Below are 17843 nucleotides of genomic sequence, written 5' to 3'. Positions count from 1 at the left end.
GAAAAAGTTGTAACAAAAACCCAAGTAAACCTCTCCTCAAAACAATGTTTCCTTACATTGTTGTCATTGGAGGTCCGTATTCACTTAGGATTCCCTTGCAGTAAAGGAAATCATATTCCTGCAGCACCAGGGTTGACGCAGCACCACGGCTGTTCGGTCGCGTTCATTGGCTGTGCTGCCTGTCGACGTCATTGGGTTCCCCCTTCATCGTTCTTGCCTCTGTACGCGCCTGCGCACTTTTGCATTCAGACCACAGTCGCGGAGCACAAACGACGCACAAACAGTAAGGAAGAGCTGCCCCCCTCTCCTGTCAGCGAGAGAGGCCTCACGTACGTACGTACACCTGTATTGTCTTTTTTTTTTTTCAAATCAAATATGAATTTACGGATACGAGACGTATTTTATTAGGACTTCTGAATGTTATTCTTACACACCACGTCAGTTTGTTGAATGGCTGTGGATCAAAGCGGGGGTTCATTCTCTCCGTCTCTGATGTTTTGGCTTTTGAAAACCTTCACGGTTTGACAAGATTTGTGTTAATGTATTTCTGGCTTCACTTGCAGATGAACCTCTATAACTGACGGTTTTCCCGTTTACCTGAAAATGGCTCCGTAGTCACGGTCTAATCATAGCGCTTAATGTTACAGGAAACGTCAGCCCTGTGTTGTGTTTATTCAGCTCTGCTTCCTATCTCAGCTGTCAGTGTCTGTGGTCAGCATGTGTGTTCAATCTTTAGTCTGCAGTGTGGGACTTCATGCACCTGTTTCTTTAATGTTTGTGACTTTCCATGTCTCCATTCATTCACGACAGATCCAAAACCAAACCTCATTCAGTAAGATGGCGATTTAGATGACCTTACTCTTTGACAAAGCTGTATAACAGGTAAAATATGACTCGAAGCCTTTTGTTAATTTTATCGAGACACATTTATATTGTGCATATGTATCATCCACCAAAAATATTGTATTTGTAGGAAGTGTTAACTTTTGTAATTCATCCACATGTATATCAAATAGCTTCTAATGACTAAATCGACCCTGCACCGTGCTCGATTAGTTCTGTCGAATAAGAAAGGTTCTGCTCTATAGTACTGCTAGGTATGCATTAAATAGCTACTTTTGATTAGGCAGTGCTGTCAAGTTGCGGTTTATCAGCTGCACAGCTGATAAGCAGTGGATTATAAAATATCAGAATTTCAAATGGATTTTTACATGATGGGATGGGAATTAAACAAGGATGTGACATGGTAGGTCAAGAGACGATAATGGTATTAGTATTGAACAGACTGCCCAGATGCCCTCAGTGACCTCTCTATGACCTCTGTGCTGTGACTGAGTGTGAGTGGATAAGGTGCACCATAGAGCTTTGATGTTTACTGACATGATGATAAAGTGCTGCTGTTTTTCTGTCTCTAGGACTCCAGTTTGTCCTCTGAAAACAGATTTAGTGTTCTGTTGGGAATGTTGCCTATCATGTGCAGATTAGATCTATAAGTGCAGTCCCCTCAGTTGCTACACGGGGCAGCCTTGGCTGAGATTTTACACCTGACTTATCTGCCATGAGCCACTTCTGCTTGTCACGCATCTACTGTAGCCTCTGATGTGAGGTCATGCAGTTCACCTATCGCTCTCTGGCACTGTGGTGCAGCTCTGTATCCAAACTAAGCTTTAAGTGTGCAATTATGAAGATATTATGTTCTATATGACAAAATCACCATGTTATAAATGACAGTAAATCAGTGATTATTTGGTGAGGTGCACTGTAAAACTGTGACTTTATTATTATTGTCAGTCATGCTGAGTTCTGTCAGAATGATAGAAGTTATCATTGCTACTGTTAACACCATGTGTCCAATCACGTTTGGTTCCTCAGTGCCAAAGCTTTTCTAGAGCAGGCTGGGGTCAACACAGGTCAGAACTCTGGTGACAAGGTGACATTACTAAAAAGAAGCCGTTTATCACAGTTTACAGAGCAACTCTTACTGTACTTACTGTCAGTGTGTGCACACAAATTTATCCTGTACAGTGAGAGTTTATTATCTACCAAGATGCGGTTGTAAAATTTACAGCCTGCCACTCTGTTGCTCCTGCAATGCTCTCTGTGTGAACTGTGAGGCAGCTAAAAAAAGTGTAACAACTTGTCCACTGACTGTGAGTGCCTATGTATGTGTATGTATGTTTGCTCATTTGCTGTGGCTGTGGCCAGACAGGAGGACAGAACACTTTAATTAGATCAAATGGCATCGCTGGCCGGCTTGTGATTGTACCGCTGCCATCCATCCTCACCAGGGAATCATGATCGACCGATGGGCTGTGCTGCTCGCTCAGCGCAGCTCAGGTCTATGAGCTGGATCACAAGGAATCCTGTTCAACTCTGTTCCATACAATGCATGAAAATAAAGAAAATATTTGGGTGGCAACTTTACACACACACATGCACATACATATGTATATATATATGTGTGTGTGTATATATATATATATATAGAGAGAGAGAGAGATATAGAGAGAGAGATAGATATTGTTTAAATGTAAATTAAATCACATTTTTTGAATGTATTTACTTTTGAAATAAAGAGTGCATATAGTTGGTGTTTTTAATGTGAAAGGAGCCCAACAGGAGTAAATAAAAAGCAGAGCGTTACTGTTGTGTGTAGTCATCTATATGAGAGAAAGCAGGAGACAATTCTAACCATTCAGGGTTTTATTTACCTCCTCATAGCTTTCATATATATTTAATGCAGGTTAATTGAATGCTTAAACTTGAACTAGTTTATGATCTTTTTTAAAGCATCCTCTTTTAGAAACCGTAGAAGGCCTAATGCTAAGGCCTTGACTATTTCACAGTCACAGACTAGTTGCTGCTACTTGTACTGTCAAAATGAGTGTAATATTCTTTCTTTATTGATACATCTCTGGAGGTGAAATTTTGAGCATGCTGTAGTTCATCTGCAAATTCAATCCTGTTGGTGCCGGCATTAATATTTGGAGCTGTTTTAAGCAGTCCATCGCACAGCAGGTGCAGGATTGCCTGAACTCTACCAGGTATCATAACAGTGTAATAATGTAGTAATACATAGTTTCAGTTACGTACAGTTATTTATGATGGGGGAGCCATATGCTCAGTTTTTCTGGTGAGATCTGATTTTGCCTCTTGAACACAAAAAACGTAGGTTCAGGAATTCAGGAAATCTCACTGAGATCAAGATCTCTGCTACAAGAGAGACTCATCAAGAAATTACTTATCACAACACCACAAAGCAGTCATCACACACATACAAAACAAAACATAAAAACACAGTAATCAGAACTTCCATCATCTTCCATCCATCAGAGAAATTAAAACCAGTCTACCCCAGTGCAGAGTTAGTATAAGGAAGTTGTAGAGGTAACCTATTTGATATTATGGTTATTCACTTTGAACCCAACTAAGGATATTAAATGTTTCATATGGCTTGTAGACATCAGTGATTACCATCTGATTTTTTCACAGAACCCAGTCTGATGATTTGGTGTCTTGAGTAAAGTGAATAGAATTTAGGTAAATTGAGTCCAGTGGTGTAATCCAGTGGGTAGGGGCAGCAGGATAGTGGATATTCAGTTATCTTTTCAGTTATATTTAGTTTTTGATCAAGGTCATCAATGTGAGTTGAAGATGTAGTAGAAGTGGTGAGTGGAAGCATTATGAAATTACTACTCAGCACTGAATAATCAACAATCAGAGCTTTAAAAAACAGATAATTAAGTTATTTTTTGTTAAGAGTTTAACACTCAAACCCAGTTTGTCTGCTTCATATGGATTTTTGATGACAATGACTAAACAACCCACCAACTTTCATATTCTGATTCACATGTTCCTTAATCCTGACTGATGCACAGAAGTATGTGACATCACCCTTTCCAATTGAGTTCCTCCCACTTTACCAGAAAACTAGGGTCTGAAGTAGCAATCAGCAGAATCATCTAAACCTCTTAAAATCAGCTTATTGAACAAAATTAGTATCAGAACCTTTGGACAAATGAGCACAATGTGGCAGAATGTCATCAACAACAGAGGACCCAACAGTTATTGTACTGTGAGTAGTGTACCTGACTGAAGGATTTTTACTTTCCTCCAGAATGTGGTGGTGTGGTGACTAAGTTGTTTATATCATGTTTTCTCTTTTTTTGTACTATATGTTTACTTGTTGGTGTGTGTTTGTCTCTGCCCCTCATTGCTGTGTGTGTTTGTCTGAATGTGTCATCCTGGGTTTTACTCACTACATGCTGCATTATATAACCAGCTTCAGAGCTGCAGCCCAGACATAGGCCCAAGGGGTGGGGGTGGGGGGCTAACAATGTTATAGCTGTGTGTGCTCAGTCAGAGTGCCGAACAATGCCTTGTGATAGAGGAGCTGAAGCAGATTAGCTGAAGGACTGAGTGCAGAATGTGTTTGAAGTTTGAACAGATCAGATATAAAGTTGGAGATTTTGGTTTCCTGTCTTTGTGGTTTCAATCAATGTTTTCAACTTCCTGTTACTTGCATCATATCAGTGCTGACTGACAAATAAAAAGGAACTAGCTGGAATGCCTCCTCAGCTTCAGTGGTTGTTAAGATTTCATAAGTACAAGCAAAGGGCATGACTTACAGGTTTAAAGCTGCAGAGGGAATGAGGTCTATGTACAGACTGCCTAAATTGAGCCTGAATCACAATGTGGAGCTGTAATATCCTGTTCTCAGTAACTGGGAGGCTCCAGACTCTCCTTATTTGAACAAATTAAATTGTGGATGTGTTCTGTTAGCTTCAAAATACATCCTCCCTTTTTCCCCAATCCTTTATGTTTTGTGAACTGCAAACTGATATGCAACAGTTCTGTTTCTAAGAGACTAAGAAATAATTGTAGCTGCTTGAGCTCCCCTTCTAGCAACATTTGATCAAGGAAACACAACTGTCCTCTCAGGAAGTGTTTTCTAATGTCATACCACAAAACCTGCTTTGCTCAGTTAAGATTCTTTAAAGCTGAATGTCTGCACTGATCAGTAACAACAGAAATTACCATACATACATTTTCACAACTCAGCTGCTATTGAAATGAGTACATAAAAAACTTTTATTGCCCTCATATAACTATATGCCCCATTGTTGTCAAATCCTATTGTTGCTTTTTTAGTTGCTATTTTATGCTTTTTCAATTCAAATACAGGCAACAAAACAGAGAGACTTTAAACACCCTGAGCTGTGTTCTTTTACGTTTTTACTGAAACTTTTGTTGTTGGTTGAAGGATGCACAGCTACAAATTGTTCAACTTGTTGATCCATCTTCAAAGCCAATCCATTGATTTCTTGTAGTTAGTACAGATCAACTTTTACAGTCATTGAAAACAAAAGGCAAAATATTTATCATTTTAGGTGTTGAATATTATTATTATTAGTATTATTATATTGTTGTTGTTGTAGTTCTTGTTGTGTACTGTATATCAGTTTTATGGCCTGTGTTTGATTTGTTTTCAATCAGTCATTTAAAATCTTGGATAAACATGAGGACAGCATCAGACTAACCCTAACCTTTTTCACAGCAGACATTTTGATTTGTCACAGCAGCTATAACTAATAATATTATGCTGTGGGACAGCATTATCCCTTTTCCTCAGTTAAAGGATGGCCCAATGCTTCACTGTGAGATTGGCTACATTTTTAACTGAATATAAAAGATCATCACAATGCAAATTTTCTTCTTTCTTTATCCACAGATGCGTTGGGTTTGTGAGTTCACCTGATGTCAACACCCTGAGGGGATGGGAGGTTCTGCAAAAATCAAGACCCAGTAACAGCAGAGACCTCAGTTGAAACCCTCAGCTACATCTGTGACCATCCCCATGTTCCTGCAGAGTACTGAATAGCTCACTCCAAAAACACTGTTGTAGAGCTAAGAGGAAAGGACTTATTTCCAATATGGAGGGCATAGCAGTGCAGAACCTAATAGACTTTGACCTGCCCTCAGAGGCCACAGCTCTTTGTGTAGATGCAGGCCAACACAAAGGCCACACAGACATTTTCTCCCCAGAGCCAGTATCTTCCATGGGAGTCCAACAGCAGCCCCTACTGCCAGAACCCTTGGCACCCATGAAGCCCAGCTCTCACCACCACCAGGAAGGAGGCAATGACAGCGACGCCACAGAGTCAGCAGACAGCGAGAATGACATGGACCCGCCCTCTCATATGTGGGAGCTGAGGAGGTCATCGTCTTCATCTGCTCACAGTCGGGAGGATGTTGACGCTGAGACAGAGGAGAGGAGGCAGTTCATGAAGGCTTATGTGGAAAAGGTGTTTCATGGAAAGTAAGAAGGAACTTTTTAAAAATTTCTACTTGTGTCACAGAGCATATAGACAGTCACCGTTTAAAAGAATACCACCTGTTTTATGGAAAGTAATTTTTTCTTCATTAGCTGCTTGTTTTGATTCATTACCCTTTATTTATCTAGATAAAGTCAGTGAAACAGGAATTGTCTTCTCTCCTCTGTCTCTTTTACCGAAGAGATAGCACATTCTTTCTCTCACCAAAGTAGCAGAGCAAGTTCTTGGCAAATGCAGATTTGAAAATAAAAATAAACTTCAGGAATTTTCATTGTGGTAAACATTGCATTGAACATACACTCATGGACATGTTATTAGGAACATCTCTCTAACACTGGGTAGTTCCTCTCTTTGCTCTGGATTCCTCCAGATGTTGGAAACTTTCTTCTGAGTGCAGTGCTAAATTGGTGGAATACTCTTTTAATCAAAATCATCAATAGTTGCTGCCCTAAAGTTTGTACCATTCTTTGATCCTGTTTGCTGATGGAATTGCTACATGTCCAGAAAAACATGTATGCAGCTTTGTACTGACATGCCATTTCCATGACTGTAGTCAAAAACCATACAGTACAGAGACAGTCCAGAGGAGCTCACAGAGGCACCACAGACACTCTCATCTAAATGATGGGAGCAGGACACTTTGTGAGCCATCATATTGTGGCTGCAGGTGAAGAGCTGAAGGTTCCTCTCAGTGGTATCAGCTCATCTAAGAGAGTGCTAAGTCTAAGATGGACTTTATGATCCTCTCTGCCTGCAGGACCTCCAAGCATAGCACTGTGACTGTCAGACAGCTCACTGGCATCAGTGATGTTGATTGTGCTTCCGTCTGAAGAAGAATGACTAGAGAAATTCACCCGGTCAGAGATGCCTGTGACTCACTAGCAGAAATCCCTGGGTGACAGCAGTCTGACTGATGCAGGAATGTATGACAAGAGATCCAATGTGTTTTGTAAAATGTTAAAAGGGCACTTCTAAATATCAGGACACCTTTGTATTTAATTTCACAGGCATTTTTGAACTTTTCCTGCAGGGTTGTCATCTCTGATCTGGCTGAGTACTGTATCTCTTTGCTGTTTTATACAGATAGTACATTGATTCAGTCATCTTTATTGACTAGACCCTGGTAGTAGATTTCTAATCATCTCCATCTCTGTCTACCACAATGAAAGGGTCAGAGACAATGAAGAGCCACATTTAAGTTTGACTTAATTATACGACATGATACATTATAGTCAGCTTACACTAACACCTCAAACACCCCAGCTTGCCTAACTCACACATACTGTGCACTTCCTCACAGATTTAGTTCTCACTTCTAACATCAAGGTCTCCTACTGCACTGAAGCTTTAAATAAATATAATGTCTGTATGTTGTAGTGTCTTGTTGGTGGATTTTGAGGCCTTTGTACAGAGCCAGCTGTTTTCCCTGTTTCCACTCTCTGTGTGAAGCTAACTGACTGCTGGCTTTTATGCAACACATGATGAAACAGGTTTCAGGACACTCAGACAATGTCTTAAGCAGAAGGAGAGGAGAGATGAGTAGTACAAGTTAAAACTGTGTAACATCACCCAATTCTGAAAGAATACTTGCTGGTGGCCAGACCTGAAGACCTAAAGAAGAACATTTCCTTCACAATATTTAACTTTTTGCCAAAAAGAATGGCAAAAATGAAGAATGTTGAACTATTCCTTTAAATGTTCCTGGGATTTCCTGTAATGCAACTACTCATCTTGACATACATATTTTTTGTTTTTCATTTCAAACTTTGCACACTTGTATTAAATTTTTCTTGTTGTGCATATTTGCTCAAAGTTGCATGTTTTTATTCATAGATGTTTTCACAGACTTAATGTCCATGTTAAGTTCTGCTCAGCTGTCAGATACTGACATTTTCCAGTGGAACACAATCATTTGATTTCCGATAAATAATTAAGTAAACAAAACCAGCTGAGAAGAGATTGTCTTTTTATACAGTCTGTAAATTAGCACTATAATGAGTTTTTGGTTCATATTTTCACAGGGAGGACTTTGACCAGGAAGAGAAGGCTCATTTTGGAGAACTGTGCAGTGGAGAGACTGGTAAAGGCAGGGAGTGGTTTGCCAAATACGTAAGCGCACAGGTGAATATGGGGAAATGATGGCGTGGTTATTTGTTATGTGATACCTTTAATGAGAAAATAACAACAATATTCCAGAAGCATTGGCCAAAGAATTGCAGGTTCTGGTCCAGATATTTCTGTGTTCACAAGTGGTTGTCAAGTTATAACAAGACTAACTAAACTAAACAATTCCATGTTTTAGTTTGTCTCAAGTTACACTGTGTTTTTTTCACGGTCACAGCGATTTCAAACCCGAGTTTTGACAGATGTAGTGATAAGTAGTTCGTTTTTAGATGAACTGTCCCTCAATAACCCTCCCGTTGCCCTTTGTATTCCGTATACTTTTTTCTTCTTACTATTATTCAAAAACAAAAGATAACCGCTTCAGAATCATGAATGTCAATCCTACTACACACACACACACACACACACACACACCACACACAAAGGCACACTGTCGGCCACCAGGTCACTTTGACCCAGAGGACAACACAAGGGTTAATGAATAAAAACATAAAATAAATCACACATTTTAGTTAATAAACCTGTGTGACAGCAGGTAATCAAACCAAAATATCTCACAATATAAATGCTGTCCTCAGTAATTTTTTGAATGTATGAAGCTGTATATTTGTGCTGATGGTTGTGATCTCATCTTTATGCTAAATTTAATAAATAGGCTTGTCTCTGTCAAACTGTGTTCACAGCGCTGCCACTCTAAATGTGTGAGTGAAGCCACCTTCTACAGACTGGTGCAGTCTTTTGCAGTTGTACTGTTTGAGTGAGTATATGTGTTTAAATTACATCAGGTCTAACGGTGAGATTATGACGGGATCATTTCTAAAGACACTGTGTGTTTACAGATGTTACCAGATGGATGACTACAGCCCAGCCAAAAACCTCATGACTATGTGCTTCACATACTACTACATTGGTAAGATCTAATTCAGTCTCTCTAAACATTTTCACTCTCTGTCATGTTCTTTTCAACTGTCAGAGTTGACTCTTCTTAGCTGACTCAGAGTGTCTTGCCACCAAATGTTGGCCCTGTGGTTTTTCTTGCAGCAACACCACACACATACACATATGCAGTGACTTTGTGAGGTTGCATGAAGGTAGTGTTTGTGCTAATGACAGCAGGATGATTTGTTTGATTACTGTACTAGTCTGGAATAATATATTGCAACAACATCTGTCTGCAGGCAGGTCTGTTATAATAATTTTTGACATATAAATAAACTGCACACAGCAACTTTGCACATTAGTTCATAACTACAAAAACCTCCTGCAAAGAAACACACTGATCCAAAGAAGAGTAACAGTCATATCTACAGTTCTTTGTCACTGATGGATCATCTGAAGCTGGTGGATTAATTATTGTTTGCATTTCCAGCTCACTGAGTTAGCTTAGGTGAAGGTCATTGGTCATCAAATTTCAGACAGATAATTTTTAACACCACATGGTGTCTCACCTGTGAGATTAACCTGTGGATAAATTCTCAAGATGATGTCTATCAACTATACATTTGTGTTGTGTAAACTGTTTGTGATGCTTGAGACCAGTTACCACAGGGACATGGAGTTACAAAAGACAAAGTGTTGTTGTCATATATAGACAGAAAGCATCATTAAACTCTCTGTTCTCTTCTCATTCAGGGAAGTCTCAGCCATCTCCGTCAGAGCTGCTGGATCGTGGTGGTCCTCCAGTTGGTCTGGACTCATACCTCAATAAGGCCAACTCCTGGCTGTCTGGAAAAAAAGATGCTGCTGAGCGCCTTCTTAAAAACACATCGAAGACTGACGTCAAAGGCTTCTTTGGAGGCCTAGAGAGCAAGCTCAGGAGCTCAATGGCCCCCAAGACTGAGTGAGCAAACTGTCTTTGTCTGTTAAGTTTTTGTCATTAACACAGTCAGATATCTTTTTAATTCCTTACTCTTCCCCTCCTCTTTTTCTCTGCTTCTCTCTTCTTTCTAGGGAAGGGGAAAGCCCAGTTGACACAAAGCCCAAATCACCAGGTATAGTGCACTTATTGCTGTGGGGACAGTATAGAAAAATCTCTCTTTCTCCACTGCTCTGTTAACTTTGATAAAATGTGATTTAGAAATGAAGTGAGCTGTGCCAGTGCCTGTCATGTTTTCTCTTCCTCCACAGTGTCTGAGGCTCCAGAGGAAAAGAAAGGAGAGAAGGTGTACCTGTACACACACCTGAAGCAGCAACCCATCTGGTAAGATAAGGAAACTGTCAATCCATCATGGGCTGTCCTTGTGTGTAACCAGAACCTCATGTCTATGAGACATTACAGTCCATCAGGACTGTTAAGGAATGAAAAGACATTATTAAAATGACCTGAGCTTCTTTAACAGAATATTCCTCCCAAAATCTATCGTTTGAATATGAATACATGCTGCTGTCATGAATACATGAATATGACTTGCAGCTGCTGTCAGCTTGAATTTGGTGGATTACACTGGTGACCCCAAAAAAGCATATTTACATAAAAATGTCTATAAAAATCCCTCCAACTACTCCTGCAACAAAATCAACTTCCCCTCTGTCCACCTGTATGTTTAGTGCAGTGCTGCTCTCGCCTCTTTAAATCATGTTGTGAGCCCTGAACATCTTGCAGGGTCCTGACCCCCACAACATTAAGACAAAGCTTTGACCAGACTGATTATTGTAAGATTTTATTGCCATCACTGGATGTCGTTTGCAGCCTCATCTCAAGTGACTCTGTGAAGTAGGTCAGGCAGCAGACTTACATTATGTCATCCCTGTGTCAGGCATACGCTAAGATTTTGGAATGCTGCATTTTTTGATGCTGTCCATTGTGAGAGGAAGAAAAGATCACCAACCACAAGGTGAGTCTGAACCAAAGCCTGGACTGATAAATGAAACAATTAACTATGTATTTACAATATATATTACTAAGTTGTGTGGATTGTGGAAAATAGCAGTTTCTTTTAGAACATAAATGGGCTATAGTCTGTTCTTTGTCACTGTATCTGTCTGATGAAATATACATAAACGTTAGAGATCCTCTATGGATGTTCTGCTGAGTTCAGCAAAGACTTTCTGTCTTCCCTTGTCTTCTCTTCTCTTCTCTTCTTTTCTCCTCTCCTCTCCTCTCCTATAAGCTGTTGTTGTTCTCCTTCTTTCTGCAAGTTGACTTTGTCTCCTTGTGCCTTGCTGCCGGGCAGGGGGACGCAGGATGAAGAGAAAGACAAGAGGTCTGTCCTTCTATTTGTCCACTACGCTAAAAAGAAAAAGAGAAAATAGTCCAACTAAGTGAACAAACAAAAATAAATCACGGCAGAGAACAGGAGAAGGGCAGAGGCTCTGCAGTTTGTATCACCAATGTGAGGAGGACAGAGAGAGAGATAAACAGACAGTTATTGTTTGGTCCTTTATGGTTAAACAATATCTTCTGACCAGGCAGATATTTCATCATGTGACACATATTTTGTGTATTTAGCATTAAGTCTCTAGCATTAAGTGTAAACTCTTGAGTTTACACACAGAGTCTTTCACTCTGAGAGCTCAGTGGTCAGATGAAGAGAAACTGAATCTGTTTTGTGGCAGCTGCAGTCAGGTCTTCACTCAGAGAGCTCAAACATAAATAAGACCAAACTGTGCTTGAGGTGATACACAGAACTGATATTAAAACATAACGGTTTATTTGTTTTAATTTCACTGTCACTGACAATTTGATGATATTGAAAACATTTTTAAAAATTCAACCCCCAGTGCAATTTACATTATTAGAATGAAGACTTAGCATCACCAACAAACACTTAACTGCTAACTTCATAGCATACTGAGAAGGCAGAGGGGACTTTGAAAGACATACAGCAGTAATTGTTCATAGTGCTTGTTACATGAAGTGTGCTGCATGAATATTTACAGAATTTTACAGTATTTGACCAATAATCAATGAATAAATTGATCAGTTACAAAATTATAAATGTCATTCAGTCAGAGCTCCTGATGCTGCTCTGCAGTTTATTAGGCAGATCACTGTTTATACCCTGTGGAGCTTTACCATCAGTTGTGCTGGAGCAATGTTTCTTTTTTGTGCACATGCAGCTGGTTGCACAACCACGTGTTCTCATGTGGGGGATGTGATACACAATCCTTCTTCTTAGTATTTCCAAGAAACCTCCTAAGTGTTTTATGAGGAAATATAATTTTATAATAATTAATGTAGAACTTCCACTACAGTATGACTGCACCACACATAGTCTTCATCAGTTTTGATTAGTGTTAAGACTGTGATAGTAGAACAGGACATCTCGAGAGGGGGTTAATGTAAGAGCAGCCAGCTGTTTAGCCCTATTGTGAAGGTTGAGGCTCAAGGTCTTGGATTTGCCTCAGGTCTAATTTGCAGTATGTCAGATGCACTCCAGTGAACAGTGATAGGGTAGTCACTAATGGTGAATCCCCAGATTGGATGACTGTAGTCTAGTGTGAAACTGCGTTGCATGCAATTTACAAGACATAATCATCTTAATGACAGCAGGGCAGTACTGTCCACATCACCATATTTATAAACTGGAGGTGACTACTGTGTTTGTATAATACTGTTTATTGCAGTTTTCCCTGTTTAGTTGTTTCACTTTATGAGTTCTTTTTCTGCATCTGCCAGCATGTTATTGTGATTGTCTAATGGGTGATGTAATTCACCAGCTGTTCTGTCATGCTGCTGTTTAAATGATTTCTGTGCCCACCTTTGATGAGTAAAAGCATCACACCCACAGTTAATATCCAGGATGTGCAAAGAGACAATATGTAATGTCTGGGATAGTATTTCCATACAGAGCAGGAGACAGAGGCAGCACTGCAGTCTGAGGGTCTTCTCTGTCTATTCACAGCTCACTTCATGTTCACACCATTCATCTTTTTGCATGTGATAGATTTCTTCATCTGCATGCTCCCTGTGCTGTCTCTATCTTTGCACACCTCTGTGTTTCTCTTGGGATTGACTCTGACTTTTTGCTGGTGTACTTTTGGTCAATGCTGATGTTTGGAGACTTGTCCTTTTTTAATTTCTGCCAAAACCTTAACAGGTAATGTTACAGAGGATCCACAGCAGAGTATGGAGAGGGTTTTTTCAGCCTATTTCCATGTCCACAGATATAGAGCAACATCGTTATTCATAAAGAGTCATGTTTGTGTCCACCTGGTGAATTTAAGGCCAATATTTTCTATTTTTAACTCTGTTGTTGGTCTTCACCAGCTCCTGAGGGAAACATTAGGCACTTTAGCTGCTACATTCATTACTGCTTTCACCAGCTAGTTGTTTTTGTATGTTGGTTGGATCTGGGCAGTATCCACAGCTGCCTGCTGCTGCTGGAAACGAGACTGATTAGAGAGAAGCAATGAGTTGAGCTGCTCTGTAGAGCTAAGGAGAACGCTGGAGTCACCTGTGGTTTTATATTCCAGCATCAGTTATACTATAGGTAATTTGTGTTTGTGTTTAAGATATTTCAGCAAAGGAAGGTATGTCCTCATAGTCACATAATCCATATCCTGAGGTATTACAGAATATAGCAGCATCCCCTGTTTAAGACCCTGGTGAATTCAGGCGTGGAATAATTTTCCAGGTTACTAAATATTTGTGTAACATTAATACACAGTGTGAATCTGTGCTTTTCATGTGCTTGTTAACAATAATTTGCGAATGAGTCATTTATTATTTATTCTTTTGCTAATGGCTGATGAATGTGTCTCTTGCCCTTTAATCTTGTTTTGTGTGTTTTATGTGTAATGGACTCTTTTTGTATCCCATAACTAAATGAGCAGTTATAGGGATGGATGTCATGACATATTATAATGCTGTGTTTTAACCTCACAAAGCTCACAAACTGAAAAGTTTGTGAAAAGTTAAAGATCTCATCATCTAGCAGTTTAAAGTTGCCTGTGAAACCAGTGCTGTGTGTGGTGTCAGCATGCCATTGACAGGTGATATTTTTTCACACCCACCCCTGGTCTGTTTCTGCAGAGCAGCTGAAAGTCAAGTAGAAACCTGGGAATTAAAGCCTGACTCTGATTGTGTCTGTGCTGCAGGGAGAAGTGGTGTCATATGACCCAGGAGGAGAGGGATGACAGCTCCAAAATCGATGAGAACATTGCCTTCGGTCAGCTGGGGTGAGGAAGCTGCCACAGAGTTGTCTGTGTCTAACATAATGGAGTGCGGCCCATAGAGGCTTCAGGTGCTGGGAGGAGTTTCAACAGGTTGCTCAGGGAGGACTCCTAGTGGTAAAACAAGTTACTGGTTACTGGTCCCAGTAACAGCAATCATACACATTTACCCAGTGGCGGTCCCAGTGGCTGGTCCCAGTAATAGCACTTATACACATTTACCCAGTGGCGGGCAGTGCATTTCACACCTAGGCCTTCACTGCTGTCTTACCTGAGTTAACCCATCTCTAAATACTGTCATTATGGTGTCACAGCTATAGAAACCATCAACAATATACAGAAACACAGTATAACAGAACTTTGCATCACAGAAAGACATGTCATGTAATCAGAATAAATGCCATTACTAAAGCAATGCTATACAATCCCAATTAACACAATTCATTAGGCCTCCAAACACTGCAGCCACAGCTGTGCCACACACATCATCTCCAGCAGAAGCATCAATATTAACTAATAAAATGACAAAATGACAAAATACTGCTTCTGCCGAGCAGACATTCTCACCCCTAAAGCGAATTAAAACTTACGCGAGAAATACAACCGTGGCAGACCCGTCAGGGCCAGGCCTTATCTGCCCACCACTGCATTTCAAGTCAAGTCACTTTTTATAAGTCACTTATTATCTGTCCTTGTAAAGATAAATAGTTAATAGAAAATTTAACTGTATTAATCAATAAATACTCAGAACAGTCCAGAGAACAGACCAGATTACACTGTATATTATGTGTTTGGTGAGGTGAATTTGGTATTGTGTGTTTTCAGGACATTCACCCATAATATGCTAGCGTTTGGGCTCAGTAAGAAGCTGTGCAATGATTTCCTGAAGAAGCAGGCAGTCATTGGGAACCTGAATGAAGGTAAGACATTAAAGTGATAATTCACTGTAAAACACTACAGTACACTACACTACACTATTTTCAGTTGTAAATGAGTGCAGCTTTCTCTTTACTCCTGGTATTAACATATGATCTGAGTCTGGATCTCTGATCTGGATTAGGATGAATGCATGTTAATACAAGTGTAAATGCACACCTGGCACATTACAATCAGAATGTGATTGGATTGGCCAGACCACATGTGGACATGACTCACATTGTCAGATCATTAGACCTCTGCCAGATGTAAATGATCAAATGACAAAGTGAATGTGAAGTGAAAGGGCTGCTGATCAACCTACAGAGAATCAGCTGTATCTGCAGCTTCTGGTAGCTTTATGGAGCTTTATAAAGAGTTTCAGCTCACTGTTTATCTGTTTAGCTGTGACATTCAAGTTTCCATTCACTGTCACAACTTATAATGTGATGATATGTGATTTAAATAACCCTAGTACAGCTTAAAATGTGTGTGTGTGTGTGTGTGTGTGTGTGTGTGTGTGTGTGTGTGTGTGTGTGTGTGTGTGTGTGTTTGTGTTTGTGTGTGTTTCACCCATTTGCAGAACAGTACAAGCTGCTGAGTGACCACATAGAGAAAATGGCGGCAGAGTGAGTTTGAGGGCGATGGTTTTCATTTCAGTCTCCACATGACAGACTGACAGTACACAGACATCAGAACTTTCTGAACTCATTATAGTGACCGGCTCTTCATTTGACTGTTGTTGTATTTGTGTGGTTCGCTGCTGACAAACAGTATAATCCTCTGAACTGTGCCATAGTTGTAGCAAACACTGTTTATCCAGCTTGGTAGTGCTCCTCTGAACCCTGTCCTGTATCAGCAATAATACCATATCATCAGATGGTGCATCCTTTCCTCTGTCTTTGACCTGCTCTACAGAAAATACCAGTGTGAAGTGAAACCATCAAGTATAAACCTAAACAGCCTCAGTGTCAGACACTTTGGATTTATATACATTATATGTACATTATACATCCTATATTCTGTTTTAGTCTGTGTTTCCCTGGTAACCATATTTATGTTAGTCTAACACATCTGTTGAAGCACTGTACCGCATCATCCTGCCTTGTTGCATTTTCTATAAACATCTACACACAGCTCAGAGTAGACAGGTATAATAATACAAGGCTCACAGTGTTTTAATCTGTTCAGGAGGCGTCTGGTCAGTTTCACATTACACTGTCACTGAAGTTGATTACTGAATACTCATCTGTGCTTTCTGTGACATTGATATATCCTATGGAGCAGTACAAACAAAAAACACAGCTTTAACATAATTTAAGATGGAACTTTATTGATGGCAATTTAAAATCGGAAGAAATAATACCCCTCCATGCCTTTGCCTTAAAGGAAGAGACAGCTGTCTGAGCTTAGCATAAAGAAATGGGGGAAAACAGAAAACTTCTTCTTCTTAAAGCTCACTGATAAACATGTTGTTGTTTGTTTAATCCACACAAAAAGTGAAGTGTAAAAATGGCAGTGTGTTTTGGATTGTTTGAATGTAAAACAAAACCTTGTCATGTTTACTCTTCAGTGTTTGAGTGGATTAAACCAATTAGATCTGACGTGTTAGTTAGGCTAACTGTTTTCCCCTGCTTCCAGTCATTATGCTAAGCTAAGCTAACTGCCAGCTGGCTTTGTATTAAACCGTGGTGTCAGTTGTCTCATTTCACACTCTGCATTTCCTTCTGCTTACTTAGAAAAATGTTGATACCTATTTCAATTCCATTTTTGCTCCTTTCACCCTGGCACACATTTACAGTCTAGTGATAATTTTATGTTTTCATTTTGATTTTAATTAGGAACTTTACCCTGAGGAACAATATCCATCCAAAGTGCCTTCCATGAAAGTTAATACACTCATCTTTCTCCTCTGATGGCTCCCTTGATTATCTGACTAAACACTAATGCAGAGCCTGTGAAGATCAATCACACTTATTCCTTGATAGATTCACAACTGCTGCATACAAATAAAATTAATTGTATTGCTATCTATCATATCTTATTTTCAGTTAGTGGAGCTGTACATGTTGACTGGATAAAACACTGGCCCAGCGTACACACTCCTTTATATCCTGCAGTATGTTTGTTTTTCTGTTTATCTATTCAGCATGTGGAAACAGCATTAAACAAATGTAGACTGAGTGATTGAACTGTGTGGTGACATTCCCTGACTGTATTACTTTATCTTACCACTGTGGGGTAGCACCGTGTCTTCAGTCAAAGCACTTCTCAATGAGAGAATCCAAAAATCTGTTTCAAGAATATATCAGTGTGCTTTTTAAAATGTATTGAGATATGGTTTTCTATATGTGA

General features: G+C 39.7%; 1 protein-coding gene across 2 annotated transcripts; it reads left to right on the top strand.

Moving 5' to 3' along the window:
* Window positions 1-232: 232 nt before the first annotated feature.
* Window positions 233-17015, top strand: kiaa0513 (KIAA0513 ortholog). 2 transcript variants are annotated; one of them, XM_018704050.2, is made up of 13 exons: window positions 233-333; window positions 5732-6319; window positions 8357-8456; window positions 9143-9216; window positions 9299-9369; window positions 10092-10299; window positions 10410-10450; window positions 10587-10659; window positions 11216-11293; window positions 11633-11662; window positions 14499-14579; window positions 15399-15493; window positions 16072-17015. In XM_018704050.2, the coding sequence occupies exons 2-13, from the start codon at window positions 5934-5936 to the stop codon at window positions 16119-16121; spliced, it is 1287 nt and encodes a 428-aa protein (XP_018559566.1). In that variant the 5' UTR covers window positions 233-333; window positions 5732-5933; the 3' UTR covers window positions 16122-17015. The 2 variants fall into 2 exon arrangements, with proteins under 2 accessions (XP_018559566.1, XP_018559571.1); XM_018704055.2 differs by lacking the exon at window positions 11633-11662 and having other exon boundaries at window positions 234-333.
* Window positions 17016-17843: the final 828 nt, after the last annotated feature.

This window comes from Lates calcarifer, linkage group LG10 (genome assembly GCF_001640805.2).
Source record: "Lates calcarifer isolate ASB-BC8 linkage group LG10, TLL_Latcal_v3, whole genome shotgun sequence".
NCBI classification, from domain to species: domain Eukaryota; kingdom Metazoa; phylum Chordata; class Actinopteri; family Centropomidae; genus Lates; species Lates calcarifer.
This window is presented reverse-complemented; position numbering and strand designations above follow the sequence as displayed.

What these genes read in the sequence shown, in the direction of transcription:
- kiaa0513 (XM_018704050.2), top strand. Translation starts at nt 5,934, where the DNA reads ATGGAGGGCATAGCAGTGCAGAACCTAATAGACTTTGACCTGCCCTCA. An exon ending in CCAAATACGTAAGCGCACAG is followed by an intron (nt 8,457 to 9,142) that starts GTGAATATGGGG and finishes CTGTGTTCACAG; the next exon opens with CGCTGCCACTCTAAATGTGT. An exon ending in TCAATGGCCCCCAAGACTGA is followed by an intron (nt 10,300 to 10,409) that starts GTGAGCAAACTG and finishes TCTTCTTTCTAG; the next exon opens with GGAAGGGGAAAGCCCAGTTG.